The following is a 26115-nucleotide window of genomic DNA, read 5'->3' as shown; positions in this document are numbered from 1 at the left end:
ACATGCACACATTATGCGCTTGACATTTACACATTCTTCTCATACACTAGGCTAATAAATCCATTGCATGACTGCCTGGAAGCAAATCCACACATAAGGACAGATTTCACACATACAGCTTTCAGAATTATTACCATGCTGGCGTGCTCAATCCCAGAATTAATGAACATGCACGGACACAAACATGCACCAGCTCTCTCCAGTTCACGGTTCGTCATTATCTGGGCAAGCGATTTCACTCAGCAGCATGAAAGGCAAAGAAGGGGAGAATGTAATTTTCTCCTTCAAACATTTGTTCTGCGCACACTGGGTGTGAAGACAAGTGAGCAGAGCTTAGAAGTGCTTACATTTGAATGGTTAATGCTTGTATTCAAGCAGCTGTGAGGGATATCTGGAGGAAAAGATAAACTATTCATTTTTGTGGAATTTGTGCCATTTATAACTTTGCTCTAGTTTAAAGGACCCCCCCCCCCCCCCCCCAAACAAAAACCAACAAAAAAATCCTAAAACAAACTGCAATACATTTTATCCTTAAAAAGCCTTACCATAGTATGAACATACTAGATTGCATAAGAGTGTCATATGACAGTGAAGCTGTTCTGTAGCTAGGATATATTTCGCTAGCTGTATGGTGTGAGCATACTAGAAAAAAAGATGGCTCTGGTATAAGACACATGGCCTAACAACAATACTTATATCAGTGGAATAGAGTGCAGAAAAACAAACATTATAAACTGCTTTTCTTGCAGTTAAATAGGGTTTAAAAAATTATTTAAAGGTAGAACGCTGTATTAGCTCTGCTAACTAGCAATGATTAGCATGTACATTAGCCACATTTAGCTGTTAGAGCCACAATCTGCAATATAAGGCAGTGCTTGCTTACATACAGACACAATATTAGTTTGAAAAATCACTTCCTCAGACACGACCTAACCTCTTTGTAGGATTTAACATGACTAATGATGTCAGTAACTAAACTTCAGGTTGTTGCATTAACTCAGTATTGATCTGTGTAGTCATTCGCGCTCCGTACATTCACATTCAAAATAAATTTTATCAAACCAAAAATGCCACTTTTCACTCCAGACCGAACTGTAATGAAATCTGCCTTTTAAGTTAAATATATAAAAGTTTTGGCACCATTATGACCAAATCAGCCAATGCTTTTCAGAGTTTCTTAACTGACATGGTTGTTTAAGTACTTTAGCTATGAACAGCAGTCATAGATATCTCTCCATTTTTGTCTTGTGTCCTCAGTGAATTCGTGTCATGGCTCATAGAGAGCGGAGAGATCAGTAAACCTGAAGAAGGAGTCAACCTGGGACAAGCCTTACTTGAAAATGGCATCATCCATCATGGTGAGACAAATTAATGTAGTTATTTCTCCAACTCTTTACTCCTCTGTCATCTTCTAATCCTCTATAACGTTTGCATTTTAGAGCTCTGTAGCTCTCCTCGTCATTTTTCCCCCTGTTTGGTCCTTCTCTGTCTTCAGGCCTGTTTCTAATGGCTCCTTTTCTCTGATTCTCACTCTCTTTCTGTAATTGGTTGACTCATTCATATAACTCACAAATCCTCTGTGTTTTATGGTTGTCCCACAACGATCTGAAATTATTGTCTGGTATTGTCTCTTGCCCGAGGGACACTCATAGGTTTACTTACATGAATTATACATTTAGAAATGAAACAAAATACTCACACTCACTTGGACAGACACTATTATAGAGAGTGTGTATGAACACAACTGCTGCTGTTGCTGACAGGGCTCTTGTATGTAAGTGCAGGCCACTGTAAGTATTTCTACATGCCACACTCTCAGGAGAAATCTGCTGAGACCTAGTGTTCATATTCTTTAATACCTGTGAAAAATCCCAAGAAATCCTCCCTCACATTTACCATATAACCATAGAGAGACACAATGATGACATGCTGGGCTCTATGGAACAGCTGTGAGGCTTTGTGGGTAAATTGAAGAGGTTTGAGCCCTGCAGGCAAAATGTAGGTGTCACAGTTATCCAGTGAAAAGAAATCAGAGAGAGGCAATGTAACAGATTGGGAGACCACAGGAGTAAAAGTAAATCCATGTATTTTACAGTTCTTATCCAATTAGATGTACATGGTTGGTTTGAGGCACTTCCATCCTCCAGTTTACACCTGAATTTGAGCAATTTTGAGATCTTCTTTTTCCCTCCACAATAATTCAGCCATCATTTTATGTACTTTGAATCCCACAACACTTTACAATGACTGATTTGGTGGTGCATTCCTTTGGTTTTATGAGGGTATTTTAAGTCTAGACTGAGAAAACCAGCAGCTTGTTTGATTCAATGCCAGCTTGTTGTGGTGGAACCAAACTGCCTCTCATTGGCAGATTTCACGGTTAGCTTTGTGACTATCGTCTGTTTCTGTGTGTCAGTCATTTTTCCATTTTCCGTATTGGATTAATTCTAAATAAGTCATTCTGGAACTTTTTTTATTAGTGCAAGCTGGGACGTTTTTTTGGGACTGGTATTTGTCTGCTGTTAACGTCATTTATATCACTCCACCCAATGCCCCCAGGAAATATAGTTCTTGCCTCTTACCTTTTTTCTGTAATTATAGCAATACTATCAACAGATGCATCAAAAAGTGGCACATCAATATTAAAATCTTAAAGGTCTCTATTCCAATGTCAAAAAGCAGTGTTGCAGTAAATTTGTTGCCGCAGTGCATCACTAGCTCATCATAACTGGTAAACCTCTTCAGCCTATTATGTGTGAATACAGCAATATTAACACTGGCATTGTATTAGATATGTCATCCAGTTACAGTTGAAAATCAGTAGCATATATGTCCATAACCTTAAGTCCATTTTTGAAGAGTAGATATTCGCAAAGGGAATATGTAAAGCAGAGAGTTTTCTTTGGCTTTGATGTTCCACATTTCACAAAAAACACCTATGTTACAAACTCTAAATCATCTGATATTCAGCCTGGAGCAGAGCTGAGGTGACGGTTCCTTCTTTTGCTCTTGTTTTAGTGTCAGACAAACACCAGTTCAAGAATGAGCAGGTGATGTACCGTTTTCGTTATGACGATGGAACCTACAAGGCCCGCAGTGAGATGGAGGACATCATGTCGAAGGTAACGAGAGTTCTGCTTCTGGATCTTTTCATTGGTGCGACAGAACAAAGAGCATCAGGATAACGACAGTTGTAACGAATGAGCTGTAAATGTTTGCAATGGCTTTATATTAACTTTGAGGTAAAATAAGAATTCATTGACTTGTTTAAAGGGTCTGCCTCTGCAGATTTCTTCACTTTCATACCCAACAGCACAGCAAAAGTCAGCTAACATTTCTTTCCTCACATGCTTTTGCATGTTTTCATGGGTTCTCCTTCTCTATTTCAGCTTCCTCCCACAGTCCAAAAACATGCAAGGGTTAGGTTAATTGGTCGTCCTGAATTGGCAGTAGGTCTGAATGTGAGCAAGAATGGTTGTATGTCTCTTCAGGGCGTTCCATGCTTCTTGTGACCCTGAGCTGGATAAGCAAAAGAAGACGGATGGACGGATTGATAAAAACTCTAAATGATTCTTGCACTGTCATGCTAAAGCTTAAAAAATACAATTCAGACCCACTATCTTCTTCCAGAAATTGAGAAAAAAATCAGCTTTTATTTTCTTTCTGCCGCTTTCATCTACTATCATTACAGCTCGATCCTCTCATCACATGTGGATCCTGCCGTATGGTGCAGTTGGCTGTTGTTCCATTAAAAAATATATTGTTCCTCCAAAACTGTCCACCTTTGACAAACTTTATACAATATAATTTGGACATTTTACAGTTTTAGATACGCTCCAGATACAATCTCACATCTCTCATAGACGAGTGAGGCAGAAGCTCAACTTGACAAAAACGATGAACCTTTTTTTGGTCTCCATTTGTTCTCAGACCTGACTGTTGTCAGGGTTTGATATAAAAAAACAAAAAAATTTTTTTTCCTTAATTCATAGCCTTAGGGTAGCTCTTTTCAGTTGTTCTGAAGCCATGTTCATACCTGTTTACCCAAGGCGTGTATGATCTATGAGTCAGCAGCTCCATTTTTCTATCGCTACAGGGCGTCAGGCTTTACTGCCGGCTTCACAGCCTCCACACACCTATCATCAAGTAAGTACCTGCCCTTCTCCCTCTTTTCTTTCTCCTTCTTCATTCTTTATTCTCCGCTCTTAACATCCCTGCTCTCCAGGTGCAAACATGCATATTCATGAAGGGTTCACATTCGCCCCGAGTCACCCTTTCTGTGATGACTGAACAAATGGTATCCCTGCCAGGAATGACAACCCTCAAACCCTTTTCCCTTCCAAACTGGAGTCCAAGCCAGCCGTGAGCTGCTGTAGGTTTATGCTTTCAGGATTCAGTTTTTCATGGCTGGAGGCTTATATAAGCATGCTTTTAGAGGATTAAGGAGAGCCACTTACTGTGAGCATTTGTCTCTTTATCTTTACAGTATTGAGCGTTGAACTCTCTATTTCATACACAAATGCTCACACAGTCACTTTACCGCTGAGTGCACCTACTTAGAAAACTAATTACTACAGTGTGTAGTATATACATACACATAAACACACACTTTGTTAGCCTCACTATATGTTAATGTACATATGTAGCTAAACTAGGGTCATTTAAATTATGGTTTACCTACTAATTACATACTAATCCTAAAATAATCCCATAAGGTGGCATAGAGTTATCTCACTTTACAAAAATCTAAATTTAAACAGAAACAGGAACCATGGGAAACTCACAATGTTCCTGTGTGATAAGCCCTCAAGGACACACACTGTACACACATTCTCTCTCTGCTCCTGTCCCTCCTTTCATACTATTCCCTGCTCATCTCTCTATCTTTCCCTCCATCACTCACCCGCTGATTGAAGTGGCCGGAGTTGCCATTGGTGCAAACAAAGAGCCTTTGGTCTGGGGACAAATCCTATTAACATACAAAGGCAATCCTTCTGCCTGCCAGGCACTTATTATGTAAGATGGCCTTGCTTTTTATTTATTTATTTATTTATTTGTTTGTTTTTAATTGTAAGCAGACACCATTAATTAAAATGTCTGAGTGATGGATGTGTTGCATTTATGAATAATAAATAATCATAAAACCGTGCCACTGTTTTATTAAACTTTGTCTGGTGACAGAGCCTCCAATGATTTCCTAATGATAGAATGCCTTGGAAAAAAGTAACTACATGATAAAATGCACATTAAACTAATAGAATTAACATCGATGATGTCATGGGTATATTATGTTGTTAAAACAGAAAGTCGCTGATCATAAAACGATACTGGGAAGTTATCCACTTTCACGGTTGTTTCACTGCGTTGTCAGCAGTGTCATTTGTGCCCACATCATCATTTAATATATACGGCGCTTGTTTATTCTGAATATAGTATACTGAGTATGGCTGTTAGTGGCATATGTATCACAGTCTATTTCTGTGATACAACTCGCACAACCGAGAAATTGCACGTCGAAAAACACATCCTCTGTAGCATTTCCTGTTTTACGTTTTACTTGTCGAGCAGGCTGGTGGATTGTGGCTGAGCGAGCTGTGGTTGTTCTCAAATCGTAAGCTTACAGAGTGAGAAGTTAAAGGGACAGCAAGTGCACGGTGCTTATCTCACGGTCTGTACTGTGAAACCAGGGACTGATCAGCTTGACGTCAAAAAAAGGAAGAACAAAAGATGAATTCCCAAGTTAATGACCGAATCTCATGCAGATGACTTCAGCATAACTGACCACTAGCTGAGTTCAGCATAAGCTAAGCGATGCATCTGAATAGTAACACCAAACACCAATGAGATAGCATGCACAGCTAGGTGTTAAAGCAGCTAACCACAAAGAGGTTTTGCGACACTTGTAACTCTGTTTCTTTTTGTTTTTTTATTAAAGTTTGCACTGAACAATAAAGCTGATCTAATTCAATCTTTTGTTGCTCCTTATAGGGACAGAGACCACCATCTGAAAACCTTTAAATCAGTAGTGCCTGCTAGCAAACTGGTGGACTGGCTACTCTCACAGGTAAAATAAGAAAATATTACACCGATGCACACTCACGTGAATCCACAGAAGCCACCAAGGGTGCATTGAGTAATGATGTCTCTCATTACTGTAAATGAATGAATTGCTGCAGTGCATTGTGGTTGTTGTGTAAAACAACCACAATGCATTGAAATTGAACAGTGAAATGAAACTAGTGGCTCAAAAATGTATTAATTTTAGGGTTGCATTTGGGTAAAAGGTGGATTTTCACTTTTTAGACTTTTGTGACTGTCACATAAACATGTACTGTCAATGCTACCATCCTGAGTTTCCTCCAAAATGTAAATGTGCACCCTTGTCTCAGTCCAGACCTTCAGGATGATGTAGCATGTGTTTTCTAGCTAAAAGCACTTTTTAATGAAACATTAGAATTCAGAAATTTAGAGTTATCATTATAATTTTGAAAAAGTTGCCTTTTATTATAGGTACGGTTTGAATGCAGTTTTAACATTTTCTACTGTCTTTACTGAAACTGAGGGACAAGTAACCCAGTAGTGTCCTAATCTCTCCCTCTCACTTGTTCTTAGACACATAGATATTAACCTGTGCTGATTAAATTGTACAGTTTTTAATGTCACAAATTGAAGCAGCATGCTGCATATGAGCAGGTGTAAACAGGCATTGTGAATGACCCTGTGTGCGTCATTGACTTGGTTTCCCAGGGAGACTGCTCGAACCGAGAGGATGCCGTGACGCTGGGAGTGGGGCTCTGTAACAGCGGCTTCATGCACCATGGTCAGTTAAACTCACTCTCAAGCACTTTTGACAGATTCTAATCATTCATATTGTTTCGATTCCCCACAGCTTTGGCTTAAATTTGAATAGTGTTGTGTTTGTGGCACTTTCTCTTCAGTTCTTATTCTCTCCCCGGTCTTTCTGTGCTTTTCGATTACATCATCTTTCCCCTTCTCTCAACCCCACAAAAATGTTGTATTGGCCACTCTCTCTTGCATGCCATCATAGGCTTAAAAAAGGGGGCATCCTAAACTTGTATACCCAGTCTAAATTTTTAAAACCTCACTCACCACATTGTAGTTGGAGCTGCTTTGGTCCCAGCCCAGCATGTTGAACATAAACAGTTTTAGGAGTGTAGCCTAACCAGAGTTGTTTGGCTTTGCTACATGGCTGTCTGGGTCACTCCACTGAACCGTGAACGCTGTTTAATGCATAAAATTGAATCTGTCGTCAGCGGACACATGTATTTTGGGTAAAGTGGGAAGCACTTAAAAGAAGTAGTGTGGAAAGGCTGAAGAAGTGACAAGTTAACAGCACTTCCTGGTTTCCTGAAGGATATAGAGAAGTATGCAAGATTATAATACTTGGACGCACTCTAATCGGGGAGACCTGCAGATTAATTTAAATGTTAAAGTTTTGAATCCTTATCAAAGTCTCTTTAAGACAATTTAACAACATCTCTGGAGTCTCATGTGCAGTATATCTACATTATAATGTGCATAAATATATACAGGATTATTTTTTTCAGTCCTGCATCTGCCATCTGTAAAAAGTGACTATAGCGTGACTTTTGTTTTTTTGCTTGCTTAGCTTGCACCAGCTTTCACTACCATCTGTTTGAAGTTGTCACCTGTTCTCCTTTTACTCTGCCCTTCTTCGGGGTGAGGAACTCTCTCTTCTCAGCCTGTCTGCCCACCGCGCTTCACAAGTCACTCTCTTTAGTTCTTAGTCAGCACATCTGCTGCTCTTGATCCCGGTTCCTTTTGAACTCCTCTTCTTTTTGTCTCTCTCCATTTTTTAAACTATCCTCACCTTCTTCATTCGTGTCTCTGTTTGACGGTTACAAGGTTGTAAAACACTTCATCCGTGGGATGATAATGGGTAGCAAAGTTAATATAATTAAGCTCACCGTCATGGACACCTGCAAGTATTGTAACTTACAGAGGCCGATAATAATTTACATGACCACACGTTTCCCTCCCACCACAACTCAATCTGCAGCAAGTACAGATCCATAAATCAATACTGAAGCCATAAAAATTATTGTTTGATCATTTATCTTTATCGCCTCTAGAGCAAATTGTCTTGTGGAAATCCATTTTGCACTTTATATCAACACTTTGCATTTAAAGGTGCGGCTGTACCCAGATAAAGCAAAAGAATACTGTGCTGAAAGTGCTTTATCATGTATCATGGCATGTTTTCTCAAATTCCTGCATCAGTGCATTGTAGATTCACAAAAATCAGTTTTTAAAAACTCTGTTCCAAAGATCCTTAAAAAATTGATGTTGATTGTTAGATAATGTTGTCAGTTCAGGGTGTTTAAATGATGATTTAGCAGTGTGTGAGTAACTGTGCATGCATTATGTGTGACAGTTTCCATAGCGGCACTCCCCCACCAGCTGAATAGGAGTAAAAGTCTTATATGGCCACAGCCTATGTGAGTCAGAGGAAATAACTCACATTTGTGCTTCGTTTTAGTTGGTGCAAGGCCAGTGTGAGTAGGTGTGACCTCTGTGTGTGTGTGTGTGTGTAATGAGTTTGTGAACACTTTTGTTGCTCATCAAATCTCTGAGCAGCTGGGTACCTTTGGCCCTTGGTGTTGCCCGTACAAGCCTCATTTTACAGTGGCCTCAGAGAGTCATGCATCTGCACAGACACGGCAGATTAGGTAACATCCTCGGATGCATTTTTTGTGTCAGGGAAATGTTTGTGCCTCATGTCACAAATTCCAAATCCTCCTAAGACGCAAACCAGATGGACTTTTTCTTTGGTCTGTTTCTCTGGAAACAGACGTGACAGAACGCATCGTGACTTTTTAGTGCAAACTTCAAAAAGCTGCGGCAAGGCAATGCAGTTAAAAGACATACTGTACGGTACAATAGTGTGTGTCCTGTAATTGTAGCCGTGCTTACTGATGTGCACTTGGGCTTCAGCTTAATGACTTAACTGCTGTTAGTACTGCATAATTATTGAGACAGAATAAGTTAGCCTCTCCCTTTAATTCTGTTGCCTCAGGCCTGTAACAAAATAAAAATAAAGGGAGATCTTTCAAAACACTGAAAAAGAAAAGTTTTAGGTATTTTCTTCACAATTACTGTGATTGGACAAAGCGACCATAATATGGTTCTCACCTGTTTGCAGTGCCCCATGTGTTGAAGTGAACCTCAGTACATCGGTGGGATTTACAGACACACACACACACACACACACACACGCACGCACGCACGCACGCACACACACACACACACACACACACACACAATTTCTTGTGTCCTCCTGAGAGTCTTCCCAACCTTGGTTTGGAAGACTTGTGTTGGCTGCAGTCCAGATGTGGTCTTGCTCCAGATGCTCTCACTAAAATCTTCAGCTAATGAGCTAATTAACTGTTAGCTTGTTTGTGTAGAAGACTCCCAAAGATGAAAGCTTCTATAAACACATGTATCTTTCTAGATTTTTTTTTTTTGGAAGTTGGGTCAAAGCTTTATTTAAAAAAAGCCTTTTTTTAATCTTTCTGCTCTTTTACTTTTCACTGATCTTGCAAGACCGATACTGTGACATTCTGCTATTTCTCTTTGTTATCTCCTGTGGCTGCATTCTGCACACATTTACCACATTCTTGTGTTTTTAAAAAAACATTTACTTCAGTTTTGGAGAAGAGCGAGTTTAAAGACGAGTCCCAGTTCTTCCGTTTCTACGCGGACGAGGAAACTGAGGGGACCGGCACCAAGAGCAAGCAGCTCCAGCGAAATGACTTCAAACTCATTGAAAACATCTTAGTCAAATCCCTTGTGGTGAGCAACACTCATATACACACTTTCACATTCTCCCACATCTATACATGGATACACAGATATTGCCAGAATCTGGGAAAAAAACCACTTCTAGCATCATCATTTTCCCCCGAGAAAAATGTGCTAATAATTAAAAGGTTTGCGAACATCATTCCGATGCTATAAACATGGCACAAAGATGTTTTGATTACCTTGCACAGCATTAACCACCCCAAAGACAAAACAAAAGCATGATGGGAAACAATGAGCCACTGTACTGTAGACTGATGCAAAAATAACAAAAACAAGGTTTTTCAAGTTATCCTGTTACGCTGTCGGGCATAAACATGCATTTTGACTGTAGAACCCTGCATACATATATACCTGTGTGCCTTCTTCTGATCTCCACATCTAACTTTTATTAACACCACTATACACAGCCCGAGTAGCTTTGATGACAGCAAGCACATTTGAAATCGCTCTGATCACTATGCATCTGAGTGTTATATAATTGTAATGTAATCAGCTGTATCGGCCGGGATGAATCTCTGTTGCGCTGCTGCTGATACAAAAGATAACTGTGAGAACGGCAGCCGATGAATATTCTTGAAATACATTTGAAAATGTGAGCTGATGATTGATGACTGTAGTGCGGTTAAAAGCAGGACAAGACCTTTTCCTTCTTTAGTGCTTGATCTGCTTTAAAGACCTTTTAAGATGCGTCAGTCAACATTGTGTAGCCATTTCTTTTTTTAGCAGCAGAAAAAGGTAAGATTCAAATAAACAGTAACTTAGTTTTAACTCTTATAAGGTGTAATTTGCAGCAAACATGTCCATAATCACTCCAGAACTGAGCGTCCAGTTTGACACTATTAAATATTCTTTGTAGAAAGAGGAGGGGCTGCTTAGGGGAATATGGTATGTGCACTAACTGCCCAGATATTGGGTCACTTAGGTTTTCACTTCCAATCACATCTGTGGCGTGACTCCTGTTAATATCATTATCCTACAATAAAAGCATATAATATTTTTTTACACATACAGTAAAAGTCAGTCTGCACAACACTGGGTCAAGTGTTCGGGGGTTTCCACAAACTCACACAGAAAGTCAACTGTTTATTTGAGTCCATTATCTTCAGGGAAACCTAGAAGCATCATCAGCATCCCTTTTCATATCATAGTGAGAAGTAGGCACGCCATCTGGCTTTCCACAAGAAGTGGAAAAGGCCCTTTTCCTTGATTAGCGGAACTAATCCCCCCCAATGCCTATTATTGAAGTGAAGTGCAGGAACTCTTTATTTTCCACGGTCATCTCCTCTGATATAACAGCAGAGATCCCCATCTTATCAGGACTGTGCAGCAGGAAGATGGCCCCAGCAGCTTAACTAATGGACGCCGCTAATGTGTTTGGCGACGACAGCGTTTAACTTTAAGCCTCAACCCCAAGTGGGAATACAATATGGAGAACAGAGAGCAACATCAGGCAAAGGCACCTGAGACGGAATGAAAGTCACAAATGGCTAATGAAACTGTGATTATGTGTGAATAGTTTTCATGTGAGACCACCCAGAAAAAGTGCCGTAAATCACCTTTTTTTTTTTCTTTAAAGCTTCAGTGATTTCTCAGACAAACCAGGTCACTGCCATGAAGACAAGTTGCCGTTTTATAGCCAGAGCCTACAGTTGCACAGAATTACAGCAGCAGAACCAAGGGAGACAGAAAGATGATGAATATGTGTGCATCTAAAATTATTTTCCTGTTTGCTTACTTGTGATACTAAATCAGTTCAAGACATTTTAAGCCTGACAGTCAGCGGTGAAAATGTGGAAGTAATTAGTCGATTTTCTCTGTGCTAGATTCACCCCGAGGAGGAAGGCTACGGCTTTGAGATTGAGGAGAAGAACAAGGCCATCGTTGTGAAATCTGTCACCAGGGGCTCACACGCTGAGGTAAACACACACACACACACACACTTCTTCCAGCCTCGGGGTGTCAGTTCCACTAGGTAATGGCTGTCTACTCTCTGGACGGCTGCTGTCACTCTGTCTCTCTCCCTTTTTTGAGAACTCTGCTCTGATTGGCTGCAGAGCCATTTGCAGATATATTTTTATGTTTAGGAGGGAGCAGCTTCCATATTGGTATTTGTCCCGTCCGTGCCATTGTGTCAGCCTTCACTGATGATGGGGAGGGGAATTACAGTGACAGCTCAATGGCTATAATACAAGATGGACGAGCCAATGTTTTCCTGTCTTATTGATCATTCATCCTCTTTTTATGTCCTCTTACTCGCCTTAGACAGGTGACATACTTTACTTCTGGCCTGTCCGTCTCACAGCCCAGCCTGTATACTGTTAATCGTTGCAATGTTGTCATGAACACACATGATGGTGCCCTGGTTGTTTTTCCTCCACAGCCTGACTATAACTGTCATGCTCCCCACTATTTCCACATTTGTATCCTCATTTCTCCCGTGCCCCTGTGCTGCTCTGCAGCTCTCGATAATCTTCATTTTTATGCACTGCCCAACTACCACACTAAACCTTTGCTTCTCTGTTCCTTATTACTCCTTTTTTCCTTAATTTCGAACCCCCTCTCACTCTATTATTCATTCCCCCGTGCCCTCCACCCCCCACAGTGGGGCGAGGATTGCTAGTTGTGACACAGCCCGTGTGCCAGCGCAGTGAATGAAGCTCAGCTGATTCCCATGGGGCTCTGAAAAGGGCTGAGAGGCACACACTCACACACTGAGCTCTTTCACTATATGATACTATTATAGAAAGTCACGTGCAGACTGGCACCCATGCTGTGTAATCACACACACATATACATGCACCCCTCTGCATTCAAATAGCTCTGGCTCCTCCCAGTCGTTCCTACATCCACGCTGGGCCTTCAAACAGAGTCGAGGCCTGGCTTAACCAAGGCCATCCCACCGGATCTTTGCCCAGGACACTGGACTCACACAGTGAGTGCACAGAGGCTGTATTCTTCTCACAACGTGACTGAAGATGACTGCATTTAAATGCATGCTGCAGGCTGATTTGCTGTGTGTCTGTCATTTGTAAACAGATATCAGAAGCTGAAATCCGACTGAAAAGCTTGAAAATGTTTGTTTCTTTGGGAGCAGGTATACTGGTTTGTGCAGCTGCAACGCGCCTTGACTGAAGAGATTGTATATTAGCTAAAGGAATCTGGCAAGATCCGACAAAGCATCAGAGGTCGCAGGCAGAGCAACTGGCAACATTAGGAAAAAAATTATAAAGTGACGCCCTTCAGTCTGGAAGTGCGTGCAAATCTAACACAAAGCAGGCATGACACTCAGGTCTAGCAATCATGCATTTTTATCATATCCAGTGGCCAATCTTTATACGCACTCACTGCATACAACTTCAGTCAAATGCTGGAAAATACACGACAAGACAGAACAGGCTGTGGGAATTTGGAGCAGCAAACAATGCTTTTCGTCTTATCGCTTGTTTGTTTGTTTTCTTCTTTGCTCCTTGGAGGCACATTATCATATACCAGCACTTGATTGTGAGTAATTCACGTTAGACAGGGGAATTGTACACAGTCTCTGTCTCACTCCGGTACTTGCTCGTAATTTTAAATTGAATTGCAGTCCCCCGACCTGAAACTCTTACTGTGCGGATGTTGCCTTTGGGAGGGGGTTCAGGCTGAAGCAAGCTGCCACCTATAAATAACCACATTCTGTCTCCTGTCTGTCCGTCTGTCCGTGCAGATGGCTGGCCTGCAGGTGGGCAGGAAGATCTACACCATCAACGAGGACCTGCTTTTCCTCAGGCCTTTCTCGGAGGTTGAAACCATGATTAGCCAGTCCTTCTGCATACGACGCTCCCTGCGGCTGCTGGTTGGCACCAAGGCCAAGGAGTGAGGGCTCATGCATATGTGCTGAAATACACAATGTCCACTCATATAGACCGCACTGGTCTGATTGGTATTTTCTTTTTCTTTTTTTCCAGGATCGTAAAAATCCCTGACAACCCAGACAGTCTCTCCTTCAGACTGAGTGGCTCTGTTCCTCCTCATGTCCACGCTGTAAGGAAAGGTAACTGACTTCTGTAGCCACAACAATCAGCAGAAATATGCATTTTTTTCAGAGATAGCAGAAGAATTTCATTATTACTCCTTCTCTCATGAACACTCAGAGAATAACACGTAGGACGAAAGCACGGTACCAGAGTTTAATAAGTAGGCTACAAAATGTAATTTATAACAGCGTTGCTGTATCGTTAATATCTGGTTTCTGTCACATGGCGAAATGGCAGAAATAGTGTGCAGTTTTGTATTTAAAGGTAAAATAAGACCATGGCTTTGTACGTGTAATGGAAAAATAATCAGTTGAGCACTTTACAGCTCCCGGGGAAGTGTAGTTAAATTATTATTTCTTGAATGTAGTTATAAGTGACCCATATTTTGCTTATGAGCCAACAGTGGAGATCCGTGAACAGATTTGTAAGATGTTGACCTTGTTATTTCTGCACCAGTGCCAGTAAATGCATTAAAAGTGTTTACGGTGTCAGAAAGACAAATAATTCCGAGGGAATTCAAAGGAAAGATGAGGTAACCCTAGCCTCTAACCACCTGTTACATTCTGCTCTTAGTGAGCCTCTATTAGGTTTTTATGGCCACCTGTCAGCCAGACAGCCCACGGTCAGGGTTCAAACCCTTAATAGAGCAAACTACTTTTCAAACACACACAATGTTCTGTGATCACAGCTAAAACTGTAATGGGTAACTGAAAAGACAGCTACTTCTGTTTCCCCTTTTCGTTTCTCCTACTTTTCTTTAAGACCTCCTTACTATACAGCCTGTTTGTCGGTCTCTAAATAGAAAAATCAGCAGTGTGTTTAGAAGTTAAATGAGGGATGAATCCCAATTTGTAACCTAGCAGCAGTAAGGCGAGGATACACACATGCACCCTAATAAAAAAAGACCAGCCAAGAAATTTGGTCCCTTGGTTTTATTGTCTTTCCTCCACTTTCTCTCCCTCTTAAACCCACCTCCTTCTTCCCTACATGTTCCTTTTCTCACTTTCCTAACATCCTCAATTACTTAGGACTCAGTATGACGTATGTTTCATTTGAATTCAGTGGCTAGTATTTTTTACCCCATTGTTTTTAAATGACTTTCTCTGGGAGATTTTCATTCATGGGTCAAGTAGTCTCCTTAATGTGGTTACTGCTGGCACCCTGGGTGGAAATGATGCCATCACTGGTATTTTTAGATTGGGCAGGAAGGTTAATCGAGGTGTTGATTGGACTTCCAGGCTGTAAAGCCATTAGTAGCTTGAGACAGCATGTTATAGCACTCCACAGAGTGATTTCCCATTTTCCTGTATTGTAGAAACAATAGAGGAAATGTTTTGTTGAGAACTATGGGAATTGAATCCAAAAGTTACTTTTTTTTAATGAGTTCACTATGTTATGCTTAATTCAGTCATCCTGAAGAAGATGTTTCCCAGTTTATGTGTGGTGTTGTAAATGGTTTTTGCCTTTGTGCGAACTCATGATCCTGTGTGGAAATATTACAGGCTGGGAGGCAGCAGCGTCTGGTCTTCAGCCGGGCCAGGTCGTCCTGAAAGTCAATGGCAACAGTGTCAATCACAGCGACTACCAAGAGGTCCTGGAGCATTTCACAGCCCAGCGCACTCACCAGGAACCTCTCCAAGCGGTGAGCTAACATAGGCCAACAAAAAACAAACTATTCTGTAACGTTAGAGCAGGTTTTCTAGCGTTAAGTCTCTTCTATTTAGCCCATATTATAATTGAAAGTTAAATCCCAACAAACCACATCATCCTGCTCAGTACGGTGCATGGTGTTCTGTGAGGTTTTACAGTCCTTGTGTGTTGTTATGGCTCTAACTGTAAGGGAAATCCCTGAGCGCTTTATTTAGCAGACAGTAAACCAAGTAATGCCACAAGACAGCATGAATAGTGTCAGTGGTAGTTTTGGAAGTTAATATGTCAGATCATTTACTAATGGGGGAAAGCTCAATAAAAACCACATTTGACAAGCTAACAGCCCAAAGAATAGAGGTCAGCCAGACATTCCTGAGATGGTTCAGAAAAACAGCATTTGCATTAGTTGACTGTTTGCTCATTTCATCTGCATTTTTGGCTGGAATGGTAGGTTTCTTAGTGAGATCCAAAGTGAATTACAAGCTGTCACTATGTCGCTACAGGTTATATAACTCAAAATACACTCCTGCCTGGAGTGAAACAGTATCCACAGTGTTCATTCAGCCCCACTGCCAAAACTGCATGAGTTAAATTCTTTATTAAAGTAACATTAGTGAATTGTTTTGGGGTTGTTGTTTTTTTTTCAAACTGAGCCATGACTAAATAACAAGTGTTTATACTGAATACTAGATGGCCAATGTCAAAACGACAAACTCCTCTTTGGTTGTTTTGACATTCCTGCAGAAGCTACTCATGTCTCCAGGCAGTATTTCAAAAGGCTGCAGACAGAGCAGAGCAAGGTGTCCTCCATACGATGTTTTGTTTTGTCTTATTTTATTTAGCTGATCATTTAACCAGTTTGTTGTCGGTGGTTGAGTGCATTGCATTGTTCATTTAGGTGGAATCAGTCTTTATTGCATTGTCAGGGTAAAAGCTTCTCTATCCATACTTTAGCTTCTTCCCTCTAAAATACGTGTCTAAAGCCCTCTCATATTTACACAGCTTGATGTTGATGTTTCTGTTTTTCATCATGTTCTCATCCACATTAAAATTCCAACAAATAGTCTACCAAACACTGCAGCCATGCTGACGGCTGGTAAAACTAATATCGGATGGGTCTGTCTAGATGAACTGGTGAGAGAGAGGGGGCCCAGACAGCAGGCGCCCCGGCGACTGATTTTTTTGAGCTTTAATCTTCTTCCCACAGTGTCACTGGGTGTATCGAGCATTCGAGGATGTGGAAGAGCTACAAAGAGAGAGGGGTGCAGATGAGGAGGAGGACAGCCCTTTCAAGCCTTACCCAGTGGAGAATGGCTCTGACCACGAAGAGGACAAAAGCACCAATGGAACAGGTGAAACGTGTTGCTGTGAAATTGTTTGCAGTCTTTTGTTTTGCTTGGATTTAAAGTTTTATCAGTGTCGCAGTATGTCTTTGATTTCTGTATGAAGCTTTCAATCCCCAATTCCTTTGCGGTTTTTCCGCTCATGTCAGCTAGTTTCATTTCAGTCAGCAAAATGTATCTGAGCGAAATTAGTGCTGCTTTGGCAGCTTTTTGCCTTGTGTGTGAATCCAGATTGATTGCAGGCTTCATGCTAAAAACATGTGACCCTGCCAAAAACATTACATCAAAACATTATGTTCCGTCTACAATGCTTTTTTGTTTTTTGTTTTTTTCATTTGGCTTCTGACTTGGGTCATATTCATCATGCCGCTAAAAGTGGCTTCAGCAGTAGGTAATTTGCTCTGGATATAGAAAATTCGCAGTTTGAAAATGACACTTCCGCACGCTACAGTCATAGGACGCCATTAAGTAATATTCAGTGTACACTTAGTGGCCAATTTTCCCACAGTGCTGGCAGGGTAAGCACACTTGACAGATGTGCAGCACACTGTGTACCTTTACATGTGTCGTTACTAAAATGACTTAAAATGATATTGTGTTTTTTCCTCAGAGATTTTTATACGCACTACATTTTTTTTTTCATGATTTTGAAGTGATTTGAGTTTTTTTTAAACATGCACATATCATTTGATTTTTTTCGGTTTTTGTATTTTAGTTGGTTATTTACTTTGAATGTATGTCAAGTATTTAATTGAAATCTGTGATCCACAGACTGCAAGCTGGGCAGACTCTCCCTGTGTGATCTGCCTCTGGTCAGTCTGACAGTTGATAACGTCCACTTGGAGCATGGCGTGGTGTATGAATATGTGAGCACTGCTGGCATCAAGAGCCACGTCCTGGAGAAGACAGTGGAACCCAAAGGCTGCTTCAGCCTCACTGCGAAAGTGAGTTTTGTCAAGATGAGAAGTTTGTTCAGCTAAAGCCTACATATGCATTTATCGTTAGACTGGTGGATAGTCATGCTAAATATTGCTTAAGTTTCAAACAGTAAAGTCAGCTTAATATTTTGTTTTTGCTTCTGGTTTCACTTACTGGAACTGGAAAGCAGAAAGTTTAGCTGGGGTAAAACTCAGCTGCCTTATTTCGCTGCTACGGCTAGAAATGCTAATTTGCCAGTGATTGAAATGGACTAAATCGGGTTCCTAAACTGTTATTGTCAAGGTGATCCATCGTCAGCAATTGTTCTTGTCTCTACAGATCCTGGAGGCGTTTTCTGGCGATGACAGCCGCTTCGTTCATAACTGCAGCCAGCTCATCTACCAGAACGACCGAGTCGTTACCATGCCTCAGTACGAGTTCAGACAAATCTGCGACACCAAGCTGGAGAATATCAGGAGGCGTATCAGCAGCTATCAGCAGGTATTGAGACATTCTTGTGTTTTCCCTTGAGCATAGATGTGAACACAGGAATGTTCAGTCATATTATTTTACTAAACACATTTTATTTTGTGACATGTGACTAAACGGTTCAGTGGAACATCCTTTTCTATAGCAATAAATTCACATTTTTGCTCCCCCCAAAAAAGACATGGCAATTTTTTTTTTTTACACTACTCCTATTGCATTAAATGCGTTTTGAGCAGCTTGGTGAAAGTGTGTTAAGAGTCTCACAAAATGCTTTTTCAAGACAGTTGTGTTTGTCGTGTAGACCACATGCCACTACCTGGTAAACACATTTTGATATTTGTCTTATTTTTTCCTGACATATTACACAGACTGTAAAAGAAATCATATAAAATCCAAACCCATTGAATTATTAAAAATAGCATCGCATCTAAGAAACATCGAGGAGCTTCATTCTGATAAGAAAGCTAATATCTACAATAATTAAATGCAAACTTTAATTAACTCAGTCGCTCACATACCAGAACCCTTATCAGAAGCTTTACGATATCATGAAGATGCAACAGTTGTAGTCATATCATTTTTTAATTCACTAAACTCATTACCTTCTTCTTCATGGCTTCTCCCATTTTGTTTCTCTTTTTCACACAGTTTGCTCTGGAACTGAGGAACAAGGTGTGGCCCTCTGTCAGGCAGGCTGGGGTTCGCCCTCACCCACTGGGCTGCATGGACTTTGTTCCCACCAACTGCCACATCAACTTGATGCAGGTCTCCTACCCCAAAAGCACTACCTCTGCCGGCAGGACTTTCAGCATCCGTTTTGGTCGTAAAAACTCCATCTTTGGCCTGGACCCCGACCAAGGTAGGAGCTGCGCACAGTCCTCTAACCAAGAAGATTAGAACAATCTCAACAGTGTCACATTTTCACTGCGTAAAGTAAGAGTTGCAGGGATTTATCCCTCTCATGGTAATATAGCTTACCACTAGCTCAGTGATCATTTTGATGCTTTGATGCATTTGATGCTGTGACTGGACCAACCCCAGCCTCCCAGTGTAACCAAAAAGGCCCAACAAGGATTCTCATGGTAAAATTAGATGAGTAGGTTGCTATTAAGACTCCATTAGCCCTCGGCCATTATATTCAAGTTACTGACATGAGAAGTGAGTGAATGATATAGGAAAAGACCTCAGTGCAGAGCAGGAATGTGTTCACTCTGTGGTGCGTTAGAGGTCACAGAGCAGAGGAAAAAAGTGAGTGATTTAGTTGAAATGGAAAGTAGAAGATGTTCAAGGAGAGAATAAAGTTTGGAAATACTTTTAAAATTTGGTTTTCAATAGGAATTTTAGAGGTTAACATGTGAACTTCTACTCTCAGCAAAGATGAAAAGGCAGTACAGCTGTCTAGACAGCAGACAGTCAGCATTGTTCCAAGATGCTCGGCCCCATCTTTCCTCTGAACACCAGCTGCCGGTCAGACATCTGCCAAGCACTTGTACTGATGAGATGTTGCTGTGGCTCTTTTTTGAAAGCTGTCGTTAGAGTTTGAACTGTCTTAGATCACCACGAGTATTAAATCTGTTTTCAGTTTTTGGATATGTCAGGTTATTACAGCTTAGCTTGGCATTCAACCCGGATAAACAGACTTCCTTTTACTGTGTATATTAGCTGAACGATGGTCTTTTTAAGACTTTGTTTTTCGTCAACACCAAATTAAGAACAGATAAGAGTATTGCTTCATAGCTTTTGAACATCTGGCACAGATGTAATTGTCAGAGCGTGAAGTCCTTTTCATTCAATCACCCGTAACATCTCTCCTCTCCTTTAGCACAACTGAACCCCATGTCCCACACTCAACATTGCATGACCAGCATGGGAGCTCCGTCCTGGAGCTGCTCTGGTTTGGATGGGGATGAAGCGGATGGCAGCGGGGAAGTGAATGTCGATGGAGGGGAGGGCTTGAATGATAGTCGCCACGGAGAAGGCGGTTTGAGTTTCCTGCTCAAACAGGAAGACACCGAGACACAGGACGCCTACATTTACTTGTACAGTCGTTTGGACGTTGCTGTGAGGGAAATGAAGCAGTATGTTGCTCAAATAGATGTGTAAGTATTACAGCTCGTATTCATCACGTTTAATTTAACAGCACTGAACCTTATTTTCACATAAATGTTTTCTTATCTTTTGAAGGTTATGCCTATTCTGCAGATGTTTTCTTCAATCACGTGTGCCACATATTAGAAAAAAGAAAACTTTTACTCACATCCATTCAGAAATTAGTCCCAGCATTACCGACCTTCTGCTGTTATCAGATATTTCCATTCCACTACTGTTTTTGAGTCGGCTATTTTCGTAACCTTCTCGCTGACATTCAGAGATCTCTGCGTGAAACGCTGTTATCCCCACAGCAGCCTGTCTTTGTCTGTCCTCCCTCTGCCTTGTTTAAAGCTGAGGATTTACAAAAGGAACATTCTTCAGGCCCAAAATATTTATGGGCCAGGCCCAGTACAGGAACAGGGAGTGAGGCCAGGATAACATCAAGAGAAAGAGACACATATTGTGTGTCTGTGCTGAGGAAGGGGTGTGACAATTTGAATGAATACATGTGTATGTTTTAGTTATGGGGGAGCCCATGCATTGTGTATTGTATTAGAAATGTAAGCATAACAGTGTCTTGACATGAAGACTTTAATTTGAATATAAATGATCAAGTTCTATAAAAGCTTTGAATATGCTAAAAACATAACACAAAATTATGGCATATATGTTATATAAATTATGATATATGCTCTGTATCATATGCTAAAGATATGTAGATAATGTCTCCAAGGTAAAGGGCAATATCTATATTTTGTTGTTTTCAGATATATTTGTTTATATTTTTTTCTCTAGGCTGTTGTCATCCATCACCGAGCCTACACAGCTCCAAGGAGAGGGCGGAGAGCCTCCAATCGATGAGGAAAATCAGCCGCCCGTCCTGGTCCCCTGTGAGGATGGATGTGACCAGGACAAAGTGGAGCAGGGCGGCACTAAACGAGTCTGCTTCAAAGTGAACGAGGAGGACCAGGAGGACTCCGGCCACGACACAATGAGCTACAGGGACTCCTACAGGTAAGTGCTTACTGAATATGCAGCTACAGGTTACAGTGTAACCTGGCATGGAAGCCTTAAACACACATTATTCAAAAAGCACCTGAAAAGGTAATAACAAGGCGCTGATAAGACACATTAGCTAAAGCTTCAAATAAACAGGCTTAGGTTGAAGACCCCCGGAAAACCATGAAGAAGAAGGCCTTGCTGGCTTGTTAGCCTATGGAAACAGGATATGCTGGATATGCTTAGGGAGCAAACTGCACTGTCTATCAAAGATGCTGGGGAAAATGGGATTTACTTCCATATTGGAAAACACAACTGGACTATATTCTAAAAACTTTTATCTTGCTCTTGATTTCAAACTGGCATATTAGAGCATACTTTCACCTTTTCTGTATATTTCTATTGCAAGTCGGCATGATATCATTTAAAGTGGTATTTACCTCATGGTTTTCCGGGGGCCTTCAAGGTATTTACCTCTCAAATTATATTTTCTACAATTTGAGACCTAAGTAGCTTATATATAACTCCAATATATAACTTGAAACACTTTGACCTTAATTATTTAAAGTAATATTTTCATTTCATTGTTTATTCATTCATCTGTTATAGCAGCATCACAGGTTAAAAACAACTCCTTAAAAACAAAAACAGCGCTCTGAGACTCCCACTTTACTCCACAAACCTATAATGCTTCTCATTTCCCCCCTTTGGAGGCTATAATTCATTCCAGATGTTGCCATTTTAACTGAGATGCAGGGCTAAAAATGACTTCAAAATACTCTGGTTGAATCTGGTTATGTCATTTGCTTGTTGCAAGTTCATTCAGATGATTTTTTTTTTTGAGGAGTGTGTGTGTTCACTGAACAGAGAGCCACTGAGCCCCACCCTCCACCACCCACTAAGATATAGTTATTGGTTGTCAGTGCGGTGGGCTGGTGTATAATAAAGCGAAATGTTTGGGGCGCGGCCTCCTCACCCGCTCTGTCATTAAAGCCTGGCCACGTCGTGTGAAATGCAGCTACCTCATCGTAATAAAATGTATAGCAAAATGTCGGCTCTTCTGTGTGTGGTATAAACGCACGCTCATGCACTCACACTTGCACACAGAACTGTTTACTCAGGGTTTTTTGAGGCCAAGTAGGAAAAAAGTACTCTGGTCAAGGTAGCTGTACAAAGCTGCCTAGTGAATGTGGATGAATCATCCCACTTGTAAAATTTTGCATGTGATGAAAAGTGCTTATGTGTTTCACGTGTGGGTGGTGCTTTTTTTTAACGTTTTTATCCAGCTGAGAGAATCAGGCAGTAAAGCCTGAGGTGGTGACAGACCACAGTAGAACTCAACAGCTGGAGGTCAGTGGCCAAGCGCAGCCTGTGACAGATGCAATGTTAGAGGAAGGACAGGGGAGAATGACTTTTACGCACACACGCACACACACACACGGTCAACAAAAAAAATGCAAAGGGGACTGGGGTGAAAAAATACACAAAGAAAATAGTGTTTGTTCCAAACTCTGCTATATTGTGTCTCCCATAAATCACTGCTTCTCTAGTGTGTGTGTGTGCATGTGTGTGGTGTTGTTCGTGCTGCTACATGTTGCTTACATGTGATGATGGTGGTGTAGAGAGCTGTAGGTGAGCATTTAGACTGAGATGTGGTAATCCACAGTGAGCGCTGTGTGGATGAGAGCGTCATCCATCAGTAGTGGATGTCTGATCGCAGGATAAAGTGTAATGATCTGCACTAGACCTTCTCATTAATGGGGAGAAGTGAACCCAGACACACACTAGCAAAATACTCATCTAAACCACTGAATCCCTTCCCTGTCTGAGTCCAGATTTTATTTTTTCTATCTAAAATGTCTCCAATCTACTTTTTCCAGGAAGCTCAGAGATTGTATCACCATTTTTTTCTTGTCCTTGCTTGCCTAATATGTAAATAAGCCTAAAAATCACCTATAATATGTATCTTTTCTAGGAAAATGTGCTAAAAATATATTAAGTGTCTATTTGATTATGGAAGAATATAATCATTCAAGCTGTTTTAGTGAATATGCTGACATTATTAGCATATTTTAAACCTTTTTAAAAAAAATTGCATTGAATAGCACATAAATAGCGTATAACAAATGGCTACAGTTTAAGTAGGAATGTCAGAAGTTGCTAATGAGTTGTTCACTATCACCCCGCCTGTATTAACAATTAAAAAGATATCATCTTGTATATAATTTAATGTAAGTGAGACCATGAGAGCTGTGTGCAGAGGTGTGTTTGCTCTCCATTACTGCGGACAGGTTAATTATCACAGTCGTACTCACACTGTTGGCAGGAGATGTGTGAAGCTAAATTGGATGTCACCTTCTCTATCCATGTGTGTGTGTTTGCGTGTATGTGTGTTTGTGTGTGTGAGACAAAGGCAGAAGCCAAGTTTGTGTGCATGCCTCTGAATTCAGTGAGGAAATGCAGCTCCCTATAACGAATCAGATAGAAAAAGGGAATAATACAGTATAAAGAGAGGAACATATATCATTTTACTGTAAGTATGTGATATTGTTTTTGCACACATTTATGAGAAGCCAGTGGAGCATTCAAGCCAAGTTATCATTGTAGCACCTCTACGGTAGCCACCCCCACCATCCCAACAGCACAAATTTACATACATTGGACACCACAGAATAACCCAGCAGGTGATATCCAGGCTCCACTCCCCCCACTTTGTCACCCTGCCAGCCCAGATAATAGTAAAGCAACACAAAGCCTGTGATGGTGTTTTGTAGGTTGTAGTCGCTCGTAGGCCATTTGTCATGGTAATTCAGCTTGTGAATCATTCTGAGCTTCTCTGAGGGGGATTGCAAGCGTGCTCACTTAAAGCCATGTATAATTTGAGCCACATAAATCTTCCACTTGCTCCCGGTAATCATGGTGAATCACATCGATGTATGACTATAAATACCAGCCCCGCTAAGGCTGAAATTGTCTCCGCACACCAGCAAAGGAAGAAAGGAATACAGTCCCAACTAAACGTGAAAACTAGGAAAAGAAGTTGTTCATAAAAGCGTCTTTGTAAAGTGGAGAGCTCCATTTTATGCACACGCGATTTATATCCGATTTATTTGGGAATCTGATATAGCTACAGTTTTACTGAATGCAGCTCTGTGTAAGGCAGCAGCAGTTGTTGTTGTTGTGAGAAGCGTTTAATTGCCTTTGGTTTCATATACTGTAAATCAGAAAAGGCATTTACAATCACAAGGATTATTTGGCAGCATAATTACTAGATGCAGCTTTCCAAATTCTCTCTGTGGTTTAAGAACGGAATGAGCCCTTTTTTCCCTAATGCTTTTTAACTGGGTGCTACTTGTGTGTGTGTGTGTGTGTGTGTGTGTGTGTGCTCATTGTTACAGTGAATGCAACAGCAACAGAGACTCCGTCCTTTCCTACACCAGTGTGCGAAGTAACAGCTCTTACCTGGGGAGTGATGAGATGGGATCAGGTAATAAACGGCTTTAAGTTGATCTGTGCATGTGTAAATAAGCAAGGTGTATTTAATGTTTTGACTCTCCTCCACATTGGATTTTACACCACACACTGATCAGATCAGATCCGATGTTGGAATGAAAAGCCAGCTCAAAGGAAAAAAGAAGCATCTCTGTTCCAAAGTTAATTGGATGTAAATAATATAAGCTAGGCTTATGCAAACATACACTTCTGGATGCTTAAAAACAAGAAATAAAGGATATTTCCGTAAGAATAAATCTGTGTGAGCCGTCTCATGATTTACTCTGTGCTACCTTGTTTTTTCCCAAGACACAGAAATCCTCTAGATATAGCTTGGAGGTGACTGTGGCTGGATATTATAGAAGCTGCATTTCATTTAAAGCCACAATAATGTGCAGCGAGCCAAGTATGTGTCCACTGCTATTTATTGCTTTGTTTTTTATCAGCGTTAAGTCATGAACAGCTCACGCTGAGATGTTGCGTTGTAATAATTTATTAGCCTTCATTCGGTCTAATATGATGCTCAGGTCAGATTTTGCAGTGACAGATGGAGAGAAGTGTGTTTTAATAAGCCCAGATGGTCGAATAAAAATTAATACTTGTTGTAGAAAGTGTGATTATTGCCTCTCATCAGCTATTTGCTTTTACTCTCAACTAGGGGACGAGCTGCCGTGCGACATGAGGATTCCCTCTGACAAACAGGACAAGCTGCACGGCTGCCTCGAGCACCTTTTCAACCAGGTTAGTTCGACCGTTGAGTTCGGAGTAAGTAAGTAATTCCTGATTAACTTGGAATTTTTTGCTGTATTTCCCCAAAGTGCTTTGCCTAAGCCCAGGCCTAACTCTAACCCTAGTTTTTAAACAGACTTTAAACTCAGCCACTAGATGTAGAAGTTAAAGATGAAGAAACAGGGAACACACATGTCAGCATTAACCATTTGGAACAGATCACTGTGATGGTAATCAGTCGGCATCTGGGCTGAGTTACCTCATGCGGCTTGCTGTCCTCTGTTCGGGATTCTGGCTTTCTCTCTCATCTCATGACTTCCTTTCTTTCTCTGTTCTCCACTCTGTCTCCTTGAACACGCACAAGCTTTCACTGATGCACGGACTAAGTTGAAGACATGCGTCCGTCGTTTCATCTCTTCTTGATGTCCTTTGATTCCCTGCTGGTGGAGTTGGGGGGTGATAGGGGCACAGCTACTTTGGCTGCAGTAGTTCTTTGCACATGTAAACAGCAGCTCAGGGGGCCTGCTAACACAAGCCTTGTT

The 26115-nt window shown here is 41.0% G+C and overlaps 1 protein-coding gene across 2 annotated transcripts in view; it reads left to right on the top strand.

The window, feature by feature from the left end:
* Window positions 1-26115, top strand: part of prex1 (phosphatidylinositol-3,4,5-trisphosphate-dependent Rac exchange factor 1) — a 78425-nt gene that overhangs the window by 39802 nt on the left and 12508 nt on the right. For both annotated transcript variants that reach the window (XM_004572731.5, XM_004572732.5), the window contains exons 11-28: window positions 1258-1358; window positions 3019-3122; window positions 4097-4146; window positions 5989-6064; window positions 6748-6820; window positions 9689-9834; window positions 11670-11762; window positions 13553-13701; window positions 13794-13879; window positions 15365-15504; window positions 16720-16864; window positions 17627-17799; window positions 18113-18274; window positions 18911-19121; window positions 20085-20361; window positions 21149-21367; window positions 24751-24839; window positions 25503-25585. In XM_004572731.5, the coding sequence (XP_004572788.3) occupies window positions 1258-1358; window positions 3019-3122; window positions 4097-4146; window positions 5989-6064; window positions 6748-6820; window positions 9689-9834; window positions 11670-11762; window positions 13553-13701; window positions 13794-13879; window positions 15365-15504; window positions 16720-16864; window positions 17627-17799; window positions 18113-18274; window positions 18911-19121; window positions 20085-20361; window positions 21149-21367; window positions 24751-24839; window positions 25503-25585 (2377 nt within the window). The remainder of the gene's footprint in view (window positions 1-1257; window positions 1359-3018; window positions 3123-4096; window positions 4147-5988; window positions 6065-6747; window positions 6821-9688; window positions 9835-11669; window positions 11763-13552; window positions 13702-13793; window positions 13880-15364; window positions 15505-16719; window positions 16865-17626; window positions 17800-18112; window positions 18275-18910; window positions 19122-20084; window positions 20362-21148; window positions 21368-24750; window positions 24840-25502; window positions 25586-26115) is intronic.

This window comes from Maylandia zebra, linkage group LG20, assembly GCF_041146795.1.
Source record: "Maylandia zebra isolate NMK-2024a linkage group LG20, Mzebra_GT3a, whole genome shotgun sequence".
Lineage (NCBI taxonomy): Eukaryota > Metazoa > Chordata > Actinopteri > Cichliformes > Cichlidae > Maylandia > Maylandia zebra.
This window is presented reverse-complemented; position numbering and strand designations above follow the sequence as displayed.